The 14,856-nt window shown below is 36.3% G+C and overlaps 1 protein-coding gene across 2 annotated transcripts in view; it reads left to right on the forward strand.

The window, feature by feature from the left end:
* Nucleotides 1–11,344, forward strand: part of LOC118269941 (cadherin-89D) — a 61,710-nt gene extending 50,366 nt beyond the window's left edge. The window contains exons 8-22 of one of the 2 annotated variants that reach the window (XM_050706951.1): nucleotides 310–502; nucleotides 591–749; nucleotides 836–969; nucleotides 1,080–1,677; nucleotides 1,754–1,912; nucleotides 2,000–2,180; nucleotides 2,266–2,429; nucleotides 2,510–4,665; nucleotides 4,907–5,116; nucleotides 5,290–5,459; nucleotides 5,543–5,611; nucleotides 6,019–6,222; nucleotides 7,319–7,627; nucleotides 9,704–9,823; nucleotides 10,161–11,344. In XM_050706951.1, coding sequence (XP_050562908.1) covers nucleotides 310–502; nucleotides 591–749; nucleotides 836–969; nucleotides 1,080–1,677; nucleotides 1,754–1,912; nucleotides 2,000–2,180; nucleotides 2,266–2,429; nucleotides 2,510–4,665; nucleotides 4,907–5,116; nucleotides 5,290–5,459; nucleotides 5,543–5,611; nucleotides 6,019–6,222; nucleotides 7,319–7,627; nucleotides 9,704–9,823; nucleotides 10,161–10,683 — 5,349 coding nt within the window. In that variant the 3' untranslated portion in view covers nucleotides 10,684–11,344. The remainder of the gene's footprint in view (nucleotides 1–309; nucleotides 503–590; nucleotides 750–835; nucleotides 970–1,079; nucleotides 1,678–1,753; nucleotides 1,913–1,999; nucleotides 2,181–2,265; nucleotides 2,430–2,509; nucleotides 4,666–4,906; nucleotides 5,117–5,289; nucleotides 5,460–5,542; nucleotides 5,612–6,018; nucleotides 6,223–7,318; nucleotides 7,628–9,703; nucleotides 9,824–10,160) is intronic. The other variant, XM_050706952.1, reaches the window with a different exon arrangement.
* The last annotated feature ends 3,512 nt before the right edge of the window (nucleotides 11,345–14,856 follow it).

Here is a 14,856-nt window from a genome sequence, read left to right on the forward strand (position 1 = left end):
TTGTAGTTCTTGACACTTGAACTTTAAGCCTATTATCGTTCAACCCTTTTTATTTCTATCACTTTTAAGATTGTTACTTGTAAAATATTACCTACAAGGCTTACATCAACAAAATCGGCCGACTTAAATAATTAAGCCAGTAATCTCTCTGAACCCAGGTGATAAAAAGGGTTGACCTTAATTGGGGACTAACTTTGATTGGCAGACACGTGAAAATTATAAAATTGCGGTCAAAGTTTAGATAAAGAACATAAAATAACAAATTACTACAACATTTTATTCTTTAAATTACTTCATTTGAAATTCTAGGGAAAGCGAATACACAAGGAGCTACTCTTCCCGGAACCAATCAAGGCATTTGATCAAGATATTGGAGTAAATGCTGATTTGAAGTATGAGCTGGTAGCTGGAAATGAGAGGAAGTTATTCTTTTTAGACCCTCAAAATGGCACTTTGTTCCTAGAAAAAGAAATTGATTTGGATGCTGAGGCTAATTTACCAGGTATTAATCTTTATTATTTAAGTTGATGAAATACAAGCGGATTTTTAAAATAAAGACCATACCAATGTAATCAATTCTGGATTTCCAGGCAATACGTTCGTGCTCCAAGTGCAGGCATCTCAACTGGATAATCCATTGAAAACAGCCCAGGCAAGAGTTGAAATAGAATTACTGGATCTGAATGACAATCTTCCAGAGTTTGAAGTAGACTTCTACAACATTAGTATTGTGGAGAATTTACCAAATGGTACGCATTTAATAAGTCTCAAGTCTATAGCACTTACACTGATGATTCTAAGTAATATCTTCTAATCTCATACTTGATGGTCTCAGGTTTCAGTGTTCTGCAAGTGATGGCAACAGACAAAGATCAGGGAGACAATGGAGAGTTCACGTATCAGTTGAAAGATCCCGAAGGTGCTTTCACCATTGACCCTAGAACTGGATGGCTTACTGTCAGAAATCAGGTACATGTTTGGTTTCATTTATAGTACTGCACTTAAGATAGCTACCATGCTATGAAATGAATATTAATTAGTTCTAAAGCTAATATAACCGTTATGACATTTATTTCCAGACAATTCTGGACAGAGAAGAACATTCTTCACTGAAAATGAAAGTATATGCCAAAGAAAAGAATCCAAGTGTGGTTGGTACGTTCTTAGACAAAAATCGGATATCTAAATGGCGCAGAACTCCTACTACGCCTAGAACACCAGTCAAAGATAGAACGACATACATTTTCCCTGATAAGTTAGGTACTAAAAGTGAGAATATGGAATATGTCGACGAACAGCTAATGTCCTACGTCAACGTTGAAGTCACACTCCTGGACGCCAATGACAACAACCCAGTTTTCATACCAAGTAATTTGTACGAATTCACAATCAAATCAAATGCTAAAATTGGTACGTCTATTGGTAAAGTGAAAGCTGTAGATCCTGACTTGGGAAGAAATGGTATGGTGCTATACGATCTGCAAAGAACAAGTAATTTGACTATAACATCACCATTCCAAATTGACGCTAAAACTGGAGTTGTGAGTGTTGCTGAGTCACCTATTGTTGAAGGGAGACATGCCTTGTTTATTGAGGCTTCAGACCAACCGGCCAATCCTAGTGAGAGGAGATATTCCTTAGCTGTTGTTACTATTGATGTGACCAGTCCTAGTAAAGGTGAGTTGGCTTACAAGCCTTAAGTAAGATACTTCAGGATGCTTAAATGATAATAATTATACTTATCTTCTTACAGGTTCCAAAGCAGACAAGCCCGGTTTCATTGGTGCTCCATATGAATTTTGGGTTGGAGCTAATGTAGGAATTGGAACTAGTGTTGGTCAAATTAGAATAAATGATGCAATGGAAAAGAACGATGTATCTTATGACCTATTGCATAGTTACGAAGAAGGAGGTTCGTAGAATTTGATTTTAATACATAATTTGGTATTGTAAGCAAACTGAGGATATTTTTATTGATGTATGTTTATGATTGTTGCAGTGCCATTTGCTGTTGAAGAAAGATCAGGAGTGATAACAGTGGTTGATGAACTTACAAAATATAATAGACCCATGTATGATTTTGAAGCTGTAGCAATACAAGAAAATGCAAACGTCAGTATAACTACAAACGCAACGGTCCACGTGGTTGATGTGAATGATGAAAGAGGCGTGCTGTTGAGGTAAAACTAAACAAAATTCTGCAATATGTAGAAAATATAGTATGAGAGATTTTTTTATTAACGCTATTGTTGGCTTTTCTTACAGAGGTGCACATTCACCATTAGAATTTTATGTTAAAGAAAATGTCGCAGGTGCAACAGTAGGTCAAATATTTCCAATTAATGTTACTACACTGCACGTTAACAACACTGGAAATATAAGGTTCATAATCGCAAATCAACAAGATGTTACCGATGACATTGCGATAGGTAAGATCTATATCTCCTACTAATATTTCATTCGTTTTTAAATTATAGTTCATACAATAATATTCATCTTTACTTTGCAGGACAAGACGGTACCATTTTCGCTCAGAAGCCTTTAGACAGAGAAAAACGGGACACCTACCGAATGACAGTGATCGCTGAATTTACTAAAGGTGTGATATCTGGAGCTGGCATATATCAAGTGACGATACATGTTGAGGATGAAAATGATAACCCGCCTCTTTTTGAATATCCCATGTACGAAGGATTCATTGCTGAAAATTCACCCCAGGATACTGAGGTTAAAATGACAAATAAAATAATTGCTAAAGATGCTGACGTAGGACCAAACGCTTCCTTTACGTACACTCTATTTGGTGATGGACGTGAGATGTTCCACGTTGACGAAAACACTGGAGTTGTTACTTTCATAGGAAACAGATTAGATAGAGAAGAGAAAAGTTCCTACTTATTAAAGATTGTTGCAAGAGACAGAGGTGGACTTAGTTCAGAAGCAAAACTAACAATCACAGTATTAGATGAAAATGATAATCTTCCTAAATTTAATCAAATTGTTATACCCTTGGGAGAAAATATAGAACTTCTTGAAGCAGATGAAAAGGCACCAGTAAAAATATATCGCGAAAGGAGAAATAACTCCACCACGGGTATATCGAATTCGGAAGCAATACCGAAAAATAAATTCGCTTTGAGCACAGAGGCACCTGGACCACTGTTTATGGTACCAGAAAATGTTGCTATTGGCTCAACAATATTGAAAGTGAATGCTGTGGATATGGATATTGGCATTAACGGTCAAGTGAGATACGAGTTTGTTTCTGAAGTTTTTATTCCTCCTCATAGTATGTCTTCGAAAGGCATGCAGGTAAAACGATATTTTGTCATCAATGAAAGACATGGTCACGTAATTGTTGCAAGAACATTACCCCCAGAAGCAGAATTTAGACTTAACATTACTGCAGTAGATGGCGGTGAATTAAGCGATCACTTATCAATTAGATTCTTCATCAAAGATATAAATGATCATTTCCCGATGTTCAAAAAGTCCTGGTATAGCTTCAATGTAGAGGAAGCTCAGTACTCTAGAAGAGTTTTAGGAAAAGTAGACGCTACTGATGCCGACTTTGGACAAAATGCTAACTTGACATATTCTATCCAGCCTCAATCAGAAGACTTGCCTTTTGAAATATCACCATTGACTGGAGTATTCAGTGTTAATGGAGAATTGGACAGAGAAAAGGAAGACAAGTATGTGATAACAGTTGTGGCACAGGATAATGGCTATGATAAGAAACTTTCCTCCTCTGTCAGTGTCGAAGTACAAGTTTTGGATGTAAATGATAACGCTCCTAAATTTTATGCTTATGACGAGTTACTTGAGTGGAAACACCCCGAAGCTGATGAAATTTCAAATCATAACTTCGAATCGGTTATGATGATGCCAATTTACAAGGCCACACTAAAAGAAAACGCTCCTGTTGGGACAGTCGTCACAAAAGTTTTTGCTAATGATTCCGATTTCGTTGGTAATGGTAATGGTCTCATTTTGTACAGTCTACCTCAACGTAAAAATCAAATGAATCTTTTCGCCATCGATTCTAAAGAAGGTATAATTACGACAACGGGAAGACTTGATTATGAAAGTCAGACAGTTCACAATGTCACAATTGTGGCTTCTGACTTAGGATCTCCAAGTTTGAGTTCTACAGCCATTCTAATGTTGACTGTAACAGATGTTCCTGATGACGTAGAAGTGTCTGATAAACCAGTATTTATTTCAAGATATTATGAATTAGAGATTGAAGAGAATGTGCAAACGCCTGTAGAGATGGTTACGTTGAATTTAACAGAACATTATGAGAACTTTAAGATGAAGTACTTCATTTTGAATGAGAATGATGAAGATGTGAAGAAGACTTTCGTGATCGATCCTAGAAATGGTACATTGTACTTAGTGAGGAGTCCGGACAGAGAAGTGAGAGATGTGTATGAGATTGTAGTAAGAGCTGAAAGACAGAAGATAAGTAGAGAGCTACCGCATATGATATATCCTGTAGCTGATGATGTGATGGAGGGACTTACTAAATACGATGTCAAAGTTATCGTGAGAATTAGGGATGTGAATGACAATGCTCCAAAATTCACAAATGGTGGACGGCCATTGGTCACGGCTATTCCAACGACTGCTCCATTTGGGTACCAAGTTATACAATTAAAGGTGAGTCAAAAATACTTCAACTACGTTTAGCGCTGTAATAGGCTGGCTCAAATGAACCAACCAATGAGAGCGTCGTACTCGTGTATTTGACAACTATTATTAGTCTTTGTGAACCTTACTGTATCAACAAATTATTTGCTTCACAAAATTCTACCCGGCACAGTTGTTACATTAACGTAATTTAAATTACATTTACATTTTATTGTCTTGAAACAATAATAAGCAACATTAATTCGTGCAGGCGACGGATGCGGATGTTGGGATCAACGCGGACATCCGTTACCAGATCATAAACGAGCAGGCGCCACGATTCGCCATCGACCCGGTGTCGGGTCGGGTCCGCGTCGTGTCGGCTCTGACTCGCGACGCGGGTCGTGTGTTCGGGTTCGATGTCAAGGCGACAGACAAACGTGGGGCTGATGATGGGAAGTCGGCCATTGCTAACGTTTTCGTAAGTATGAAAGCTTTTGAAACGCACGAATAAGTAATTACGTGGGTTTGTTAGTGTTGTAATTTTTGTTGAGAGTTAAGTAAGTTTTGGCATTATAATCAACTTTTAATTCTGAAAAATAAAGAGGCCTTTTTGATTTCATATCTAATTTTTTCCTTATCGTTTTGATGTAGGTGTACGTCTTGGATGAGCACAAGCAACTGGTGCTGGTCGTTGGAGCTAAACCCATGGAGGTGGAGAAAGAAGTAGAAAACATCACCAAATCCCTGACCGCCATGACAGGCTACGACATCAGAGTTAGAAGACTAGAAGCGCACAACAAGGCTTCTTTGGACGGATATGCGTAAGATAGTTAATACTTTTTCTAATATGGTTTAAAGATGCAATAGGACGTAATATATTTAATGTTTTTCTTGCCCTTTCCAGGACTGACTTATACATCTACGGTGTCGATCCGCTGTCGAATGCTATCATTGACATGGAGGTGCTTCAAAAGTAAGTAACACCTTTTACGTAATTAGTATCTAACACAACAGAATTCGATATACATTTTAACATTCTTTAATATTAATTGTAATCTTTGAAAACTCAGTACTTCATTGTTAGGCTAGGCCTTTATTGGTAAGTAACTGATAGTCATTAAAATATTTTCATAAACCGTTATATTTATTTATTCGTTAGTGTATTTAGTTGTCATTTTTTATTTATAAATCAATTCTACAAGTAAACTAAAATAGTAGAAAATAAAAGACAACTAAAAAATATTGACTATTTAAAAAAGCATTCAAAAATTCGCCCGCTTCGCATCATTAGAGAAACTGGCTTTATTGTCACGTTGAAACTTTTTTTAATATTTGAGACACGAGAAGAAGTTACTATATAAACATTATCTAATTCAACAGGTCCCTAATGAAACGTGACACGGACTTGCGGCACGACCTGGCCGGGTTCCGAGTGCTGGAGGTGGGAGACACGGCCATGGTGCAGGCGAGGAGTGGCCGGCTGCTCAGCACCATGGAGATCAGCGTCGTGGCTCTGGGCTGCATCGTCTTCATCGGAGCCTGCACCACTGCCGTCTGCATACTGTGCGTTAGGAGGAGTAGGAGGTAATAATCTATTTTATATTCTTTTTAAACTTTAACCAATTTCATTTAAACATGTATTTCAAATCATTCATTCAATCATTTCATGAGGTTTTGTTATTTTTCTTATTACTTTAAAAATCTGCCGAAAAAGAAAAAGTGTAATTACTTTAACCAAAGCTACTACGTACTAGCTAATACATCAAAGAAACAAGTTAAATTAAATTATAAATAAATTACTATTGTTATTTTCATTTTCATTTTACTTAAACATTCAAACTTCAGCGTACTTAAGATTGAATGTTTTCGAAGATCTTTATCCTCTTAAAAAAATATTTTGTAGATTTAGTATTGTGTCTAACATCAGATGGTAAGCAATATGTTTTCGCTTATCATTTTCAGAAAACACCATCACCACAGGCGAAAGCATATGATCCATTACTTCATATGAGGCCTCTCTCTTGCATGTTGTAGAATTGTTGTATACTTTGTATTTATACTATTTGTTAGAAAAAATAAAGAAATCTATCAAAATCGTAGCGTTTCCTGGCACTTAACTTAGTTTTCTCCTTACTTTTAGTATTGTATCGTAGTGAGTATATTTTTACTTTTGGTACGCCGCCGCTGGTTTTGGTATTTTTAATTTAACTTTTTATAACTTTCTGTGTTGAAGTTTTGATATAAGCTGAGGTTGTAAAACCACACAATTTGTACGAACTCAAGTTGAAGTACGTACGTGAAGTACTTATGTTTCTATTTTAATAAAGCTCAATAATGCTGACCTTGATAACAGTTTTAACTTTCCGTATACGAAAATCAATGTTGGATGTCATACAGAAGTTATATCATTAGAACTTAAAACGGAACATTTACCACATTTTTAATTTCTGTGAGTTTCCTAACTTATATAGAAATCAGTTTTGATTAAATAAAAGACATGACTGAACTATATTCGTTGAAGCCTGATCTGCAAATGACTTAATAAAAAAAAATTGGCTCAGTTTCGTTATGTAATACCAAAATCAGTACAATTCATACTCAATAAAAAATTACAAGTACCATTCCAAGCGGCACTCACTCACATTAACACACCACTCACTTCAAACTTTTGCCCTAACAGACGACACCAAAAGCCATACTCCCAGCAACGACTTAACGCTTTCTCAACTGAGCACCTAACCAAATTCGGCGGCCTCTTCCCATCGGGCGGCAACCAGTGCCAGGAGCTGAACCAGTCCTACAGCGAGGCTGACTCCTACATCGACGTGATCAACCACAATGGCAAGAAGATCTGCCCTCACGGCAACACTGTCGAGGAGTTTGGGAAGGCACACCAGAAGTGTGTGAAGACGCAGTTCGGAGATGACATGTTCAATCAGAAACATGAGAGGATGTGCATCAAGTTTAACCAGCGGCCGTTGCAGAAGAGGTGAGGGTGTTTTAAAAATTGTGCTTGTTTTATCTGACTTTACGTATGGCTTAGCAGCAAACTGCTAGGCGCTACGAAGAGTGCAAGTGAAGCAACTTCGCCCTTAAAAGTGCTACGCAATGTGTCAATGGTTCATCTCCCGTACCAACCGCTATTCATGTAATTCAGATACTGATTCTGGATACACATCCAGACATGATTTGGAACATTTGATATATTTGATAATTCATCATCAATTCAGAAAAAGTTTGCTAAAGCTTCATGTTGTTGTTATAAGTAATTTTAAAAAGTCTAGTAATTTTGAATGAAATCTGTTTAGGCCATTACATACTAAACTCTCTCTAAAGAAATAATGCCTGAAAATATTATTACATTAGATTACATATTACAGGTAATGTGTCATTATGTCAACAGGAATATTCAAAGGTCAGGTTGGGAGCTCACAAATTGCTCTCTAGTCAATAACGGTAGACACAAAAATTGATGATAGGTACTTATTCCAGAAAATTGACTTCAAATCTAATTTATATTTGAGGTCCCGAACAGGATTATTTATTTAATAGCTCAGAATATTGGAAATTTGTTTAAATTAGAATTGTTCTTCCAATAGTTTTTCACTATGAACCACTTATTATTTACCAACATCTTTACTAGTTATAGTAAAAAGAAATTATGGTAAAAAGCTTTACTTGATTTACAAGTATTAAAAATGTAGGTAGATTTTAGATTACTGATTATAGTTTATTCAGCTGATCCTATTTTATCCCAAAATGTAACAACGTCTTGCAAAACCTAGACAAATGAATAAAGTTAGCAATAAACACCTCCCAACTTCCATATAAAGCCTAAACACGGCGGTATCACCTGTACACAGACAGGGATGACAAACATTTGGGAACAATACGAAATGAAATGTCAACTTCGAATAAACAAGAGATACCGGTGACCTTGAAACTTGAAATACTTCTATTTAGCCTCACAAGTTGACAAAATTAAATATTCCACATTTTAGATAATTCTCAGAAGTACTGGCACAAACACAAATTACTCAGAAATTAGTGATTGTTAACGACTTTTAACACAAACAAGTAACAATGAATACATTTTGCTGTTTCATGTGAAATGTTGAATCAGATAATTTTCATGTTTTCCTTATATACCGTAGACAAGGAAATTCGTTGTTTCTAAATAAACATTTCTGCGAATCATATCTTAAAGAGATTTTCGAAATAATATCGTCCATGTTTATTTATAATAAACATTCCTTTTACTCATAATTGATCCAGATTAGAGGATAATTTGTATCGTAAGATTTTTTTTCAGCCAGAAAAGATATATAAGATATTTTTAACCCAACAATTTGTATACAGTATAATAAAGCTTAATAACTCAATATGAAATTAAGCTTATCCTTACTTAATTCAACTTGGGAAATCAAGGTTTATCCAACAACGCTAAACATTAAGTAGTTACTAAATAAGAGGAACAAAATGCTTGTGAAATTTCAATTCTCTCATGAGTTGAGGCCATTGTCCTTACAACGTGTATATTTCTTCACTATATTAAATTATATTTCTTTATTTACTTTAGAGAATAATCTCTTTGTAAAAATAATGGCTTGTACTTCGGTCCGCTGACCATCAATCACTGAGAGTTGAAGGATCTTGGATTTTTTTGTTTGTTCAAATAAAACTTTTTATAAAAACGCTTCGTTGGCCAGTGACGTGAGAAAGTCCTCCAAACGATGACTTGGTACCGTCTATCAATTTATTGGAAAGATTAATCTGATGTCAATTTATGAAATTCCGTAATATTTAGACTTATATTTTTCCTTGTCTTTATGTTTAAGGACTGACTGACAACACCTTCATATCTATTTTCCTCTAGACACTAAATGAATAATTTTATTTATTGTTTTTGATATGTTTTTAATTATAATGTACCAATCCATTCACCACAAGCCTGGACCCTCAACACGGGTCAGACACCCTGTTCCAGCTCCTTCCGTACTAACACTCCACCGATTTACTAACACTGACAGCACATGAGCCACATCTAAAACACTTTACCGTATAGGAAGGGGCAGGACACATCGATAACGTCAGTGAATTCCAGCGGACAAGACTCGGGCATCGCGGAGGCCACCAGGTGTCCCTGCGGCCAGTCCAGCCTCCACACGTCTGAGGAAAGCAGTGGGTGGGTATCCTCTGAACACCTGGTTCTTGGCTATCGGTGAGGGATTTCTTAGGGTACTATGGACTATTAAACTTAACAGTAAACGAACGTAGTGTTACTAAACACCTCTTAGATATTTAACTCACATTAATATGTAAACTACTTTTTTATGACGTTGCGTGACCAACGTGTATACGGTTTACCTATATGATGATGCACCAATAACACCAGAGGATTTACAAATGCGTTGCCGTCCCATTAGTGATTGGGAACTCACTCACCCTATTTAACCATAAAACAGTTAAAAATCTACGTCCTATAAAATAAAAACAATTTAAAACTAGATTCCAATTCCCAGGTGCAGTTACGAAGATTCTCTGAAGTCTACACGCAACCCTGACGGTCGAAGCAAGCCGTATCAGATGGACACTGAGCCTCGGTTCCTTAGACGAGCGTCTTTCACTCACCAGCCCCTGGACTCCCGGCAGTTCAACTTCAGACGCCAATCCTTCTCAGAGAACATGCAGAGGCACTTCCCACCCATTGAGAGAATCGGTTCAGGAGCGAGGATCACCAGACAGATTTCCACTCCAAATGTCTCCAATGTGACACAATCGTACTTTTTAACTGGCAAGAAGCGATTGGAAGCTAGAAGAAAAGAGGTTCTTAATGAACCTATGATAGACTATGATCATAGTGAGGGAGAGGATGTGTTTGATACCTCGCACAGGATGGAGAGGAGGGCAAGTGCGAGGAATCATAAGAGAGGGAAGTTTATGGAGCTGGGAGGACAAGCCGCTGTGTTCGTGGCAACTCCTGCAGCAGCTGAGATCATGAGGAGGCAGGGCAGTGAGAGACTTATGTTCGCTAGACCGTTATAGTAGAAGCCATTTTAAAATTAACCCTTAGTTTTTCTTGTAGGTTTAAAATATCTAATTGAAAATTTCTCATCAATTTATTCTTTGATGGATGAACGTTGAACAAAACTTAGACGAAATATTTTTTGTATGTTTTTAATCATGGTCATTACATTGCTCAAGTTTACAAAATACTCAGTCTATTATGATATTTTACTTAAACAAAATTATTACGAACTTCCTATTACCATCAAAAATATAATTAGTGATAACATTGTATAATAATATCTATATATACAATCATGATAACAAATTATGATTGAGTGATAAGATGTAAAACAATCCTTAACTTATGAATGTGCAATTTGTATTTATAAATGTAATTAAGTGTATATTTTATGTAAATACGTACAGGTAGGGTTTAAAAATATTTTGGACATTTTTGTATTATCTTGCCTTCGTCAGCTTTACAGTTTGGTGTGTCCAAAGAATACGTAGATTGATATTAAGTGCCATTTGGGAACGTCTCCACATTTGTAGAGATTATGAAATGTAGAGTTTGTTACTGTCTGCTAAGATTATTGTGTAACCACCTTATAAAGATGTTACGTCGTGTTGCGAAAGTGACGATTTGTATTTTTGTAAATACTCGTAGGATGTAAGAAATAAATGATTGAAAAAATTACTTGCACATTTTATTTTAGACGCTAAATCTAAGTAATTATGATGACTTTCATTTATCTGTGAATAGATATAGTAAAAGACATAAAAACGAGTAAGTATTTTTCCAGAAGAAAAGTTACTGAAGTGACGATTTTCCCTCAGCACTTTTGTGAGTGGAAACTGCGAACAAACCACATCAATATGTAATACTGTCAATCCCAAATCACTGGAACAATCAATTCTACACTACGTACTATAAAAGTTTTTTCACGAGACCTATAAATCGGATGTTACCCTCTTACAAAATGGCAAAGTCCACAGATAGCAGACAACTGCACATTAAACTATACAACCAGACTACATTGACCTCCCGTCTAAAATAAAGAGAAAGGCAAGAGAGGTCAGCTTAAGTTGGTGTATGTAGTTTGATAAATACAATAGACAGCAATATGTCAATACTTGCAGAAATATAACAAGTGCCCCCTCTGTAAACGGATCCCTTTGAAAAACATGCGAAATATGTTGGCACATAAATAAAAACTCAGAAAACAAAAGGAAAACGTATTGCTTGAATGTTATTGTAATACTTTGTGGGTAGGGTGGCTGCGTATTGTACGGAATTTTCTATAGGTTTTTTTTTGGGACATATAATTGTCTGAGTAACTAATGTTGTGGTTTATTTTTTAGCTTAGAATATACATTTTTTTTAATATTGTAATTATTCCCCTAACTGAAGAGCATGCATGAAAAGACTGATAACTGTTGTTGAAGGGAAAGAGGTATGTAAGATTCGTAGTATTTGGCGTTCCATTGTCTCTGCTTACCCCCATGGTAGACAGATCGTGTGTGTATAAATGTATTATTATAGGCTTTTAGATACATATTCAAATACTATATAGAAAGCCATCCTATCTCGTATGGGCGGCGGCGATTGCTTACCATCAGGCGACAGGGTTACAGGCGTGTTCCATAAAAAAAAATTATTTAATATTAAAACTTTGAGAGCCTACCTTGCATCAGATTAAAATCCTTTGAGATAAAGGATCCTCAAATCATATTTGTTTAAACATATATTTTCATTTGCTCTTTACAATCTTTTAGCAAAGAAACCCGCATCAGCCATTCAGAACACAACATAATTGACTTTTCAACAGCAGTTTGACTTTGTAACTTTCACTTGAAAATTTTATTCAAAATAGGTGACGTTGGACGTAATTAATCTACGTCTAGAAGTTAATCCCGGTTCAAAGTGAGGCCGGAACATCCCGGCGTGTGGTCACCCCAGTCCATTCATGCTCGCGCCCGGGTGGGGCAACGAACTTGTTATTTTATTTGGACTCGCGACTTTAATGCCACTTTTTAGTATCAGTTTCGGGATATTTTTAGAATGACGGATTGATGTGTCGACTTATTGTTTGTTTCAAAGCAGATTACTACTTGAGAAGTGAAGATTAAATAGCTAGTATTGTTTCTTTGTCTTACTAAGTGGGAAACGTGAAAAGATCTTATTAGTGTATCGACACCAACAGCCCATAAGTGGCCACTGATGACCAAAAACCTCAACTCACACGGTGAAGGTATGAGCATTAATCACCACCCTCGTTCACTGTGGGTTGGCGATTTCAAACTTACAATTATAAATTGTAAGCCCAAAACGATAATTTGTCTCGCCCTCACCAAATAAATAACCAGACTACACAGGATTTCAAATTTTATATCTATTTAATTAAGTTCTAAACTTTAAATTAATCCCCAGATCTCAGTTGACATACATTTCAAATTCCTTTCAAGACCAATCAATTGTCTGCCTTACCTAGGAGGAGTATAAAACTGGGCCAATTAGTCATTATTTTGACTCCTAGATAGTTACAGTCGTAGCTGTGGTTGTTAGGCACTGAAACTACAAACTATAACTACTTGTCTAAAATAACTTCACTCCCTGACATTTAAACTTTTACTGTTTGTCTAACATAGTTTCAAATCATAGTGTTTTAGTTACGAAATATTTGCAATTTAAAATTAATTTAAACAAGTGATTTATGATTATAGAACGGTGGATCTCGAAATACAAGAACCATTTTACCTACATACATATGTAAATACATACTTAGATGGACTTTCATTCATTTTTTTATATCGTCATGCCTGTAGGGGTAGGCAGAGGTGCACATTATGGCACGTTATGCCACTGTAAAATGTATAGCGCCCACTTTTCACAACTTATGTTGTAAGTCCCACGTAATGGTGCCCGGTATTTTCGAAAAACCGAAAAAAGCCCAGCAATACGTCGCCCGACCCGGGAATCGAACCCGAGACCCCTAGCTGGCAGTGGCACTTGCAACTAATCAGCCAAGGAGGCAGTTCATTCAAATAAAATAATAGCTAAAACATAAAAATTGTTAAGAGGAAAAAACATGAAAAACTTCACGATGGCCTTTCTGATGCAGAAAAACTTTTCTAAAGTTTAGCGCATTAGTAAAAGGAATAAAATTTTTGCTGCGATGGAACATGGCCTACTTAGATAATAAGTTATGTCAATGTCGAAGTGTTCAAGGTCATAGAATATTCAAACGAGCGTATGATAAAGTCTATTTCTCCCGAGGGAAGATGTAGATACCGACACCAATGTCTTGGAGAAATTTAAGCGTCTGATCAAGGAATAATTGTATTTAAATTCATATGAAATTCAAGTGTGTGATCAATATTACCAGGACTATGACACTAAATGTCTCCAGAAGTCAATTAAATTACAACTCTATGCAATTAACTAAAAAAAAAATCGGAATCTCTCTCACGAGCAGCTTTCGTGGACGCGACAACGTCGCACAGCTTACCATGACGAAGAGTCGCGTCATAAGACGCGAAATTAGTAGAGCTTTTTTCATTATAATATGTATTTAAGTGAGTACACCGCAAAGATTTTTGTAGTGGATTTAGTAAGTATGTTTCACGACAGTTATTATAAAAACTTTAGTCAAGTGAATGAATAAGGACTATACAAATCGGAGAGGTCATTCAAGGACACCTAAAATAGAGATAAATAATTTGTCTGGGTGCAAAGCGAATCTGGTTATGACAAGTCAGCTCCTCACAATAGTTTAAAAGGAAAACGGCTTTTTAAAATAATACCAGCATTGACTATTGTGTATAATACCCAGGTGTCATTGTGTGTGCCCATCCGAGTGTGGTGCAGTTTCTGTGTTCGTGTTATCGCAACCCGAGCACTGGCTGGCACTTTTGTACTTGAACGTGGTTCCTTTGCAAAGAATAACTATTGAATGTTGCATTCATGAGATTTGAATGCTGGAAATGCTTTGTGATTTGAGTTTTATGTGGGAGCTTTGTAAACATTGATTGTATCCTCACGCCTTTTATCTTCAAAGGGGTAGGCAGAGGCCAATGTACACCCACTTTTCACCATTCGTATTAAAAGTCAAATGGGCATAATGCCAAAGCTCAGTAATACTTTGCCCGACTCGGGAATCGAAGCGAAAGAAGGAAGGCAAGTCACAACCAAAATTGCTCAGCAACATA

The sequence above is a fragment of the Spodoptera frugiperda genome, chromosome 30 (assembly GCF_023101765.2).
Source record: "Spodoptera frugiperda isolate SF20-4 chromosome 30, AGI-APGP_CSIRO_Sfru_2.0, whole genome shotgun sequence".
Classification (NCBI taxonomy): domain Eukaryota; kingdom Metazoa; phylum Arthropoda; class Insecta; order Lepidoptera; family Noctuidae; genus Spodoptera; species Spodoptera frugiperda.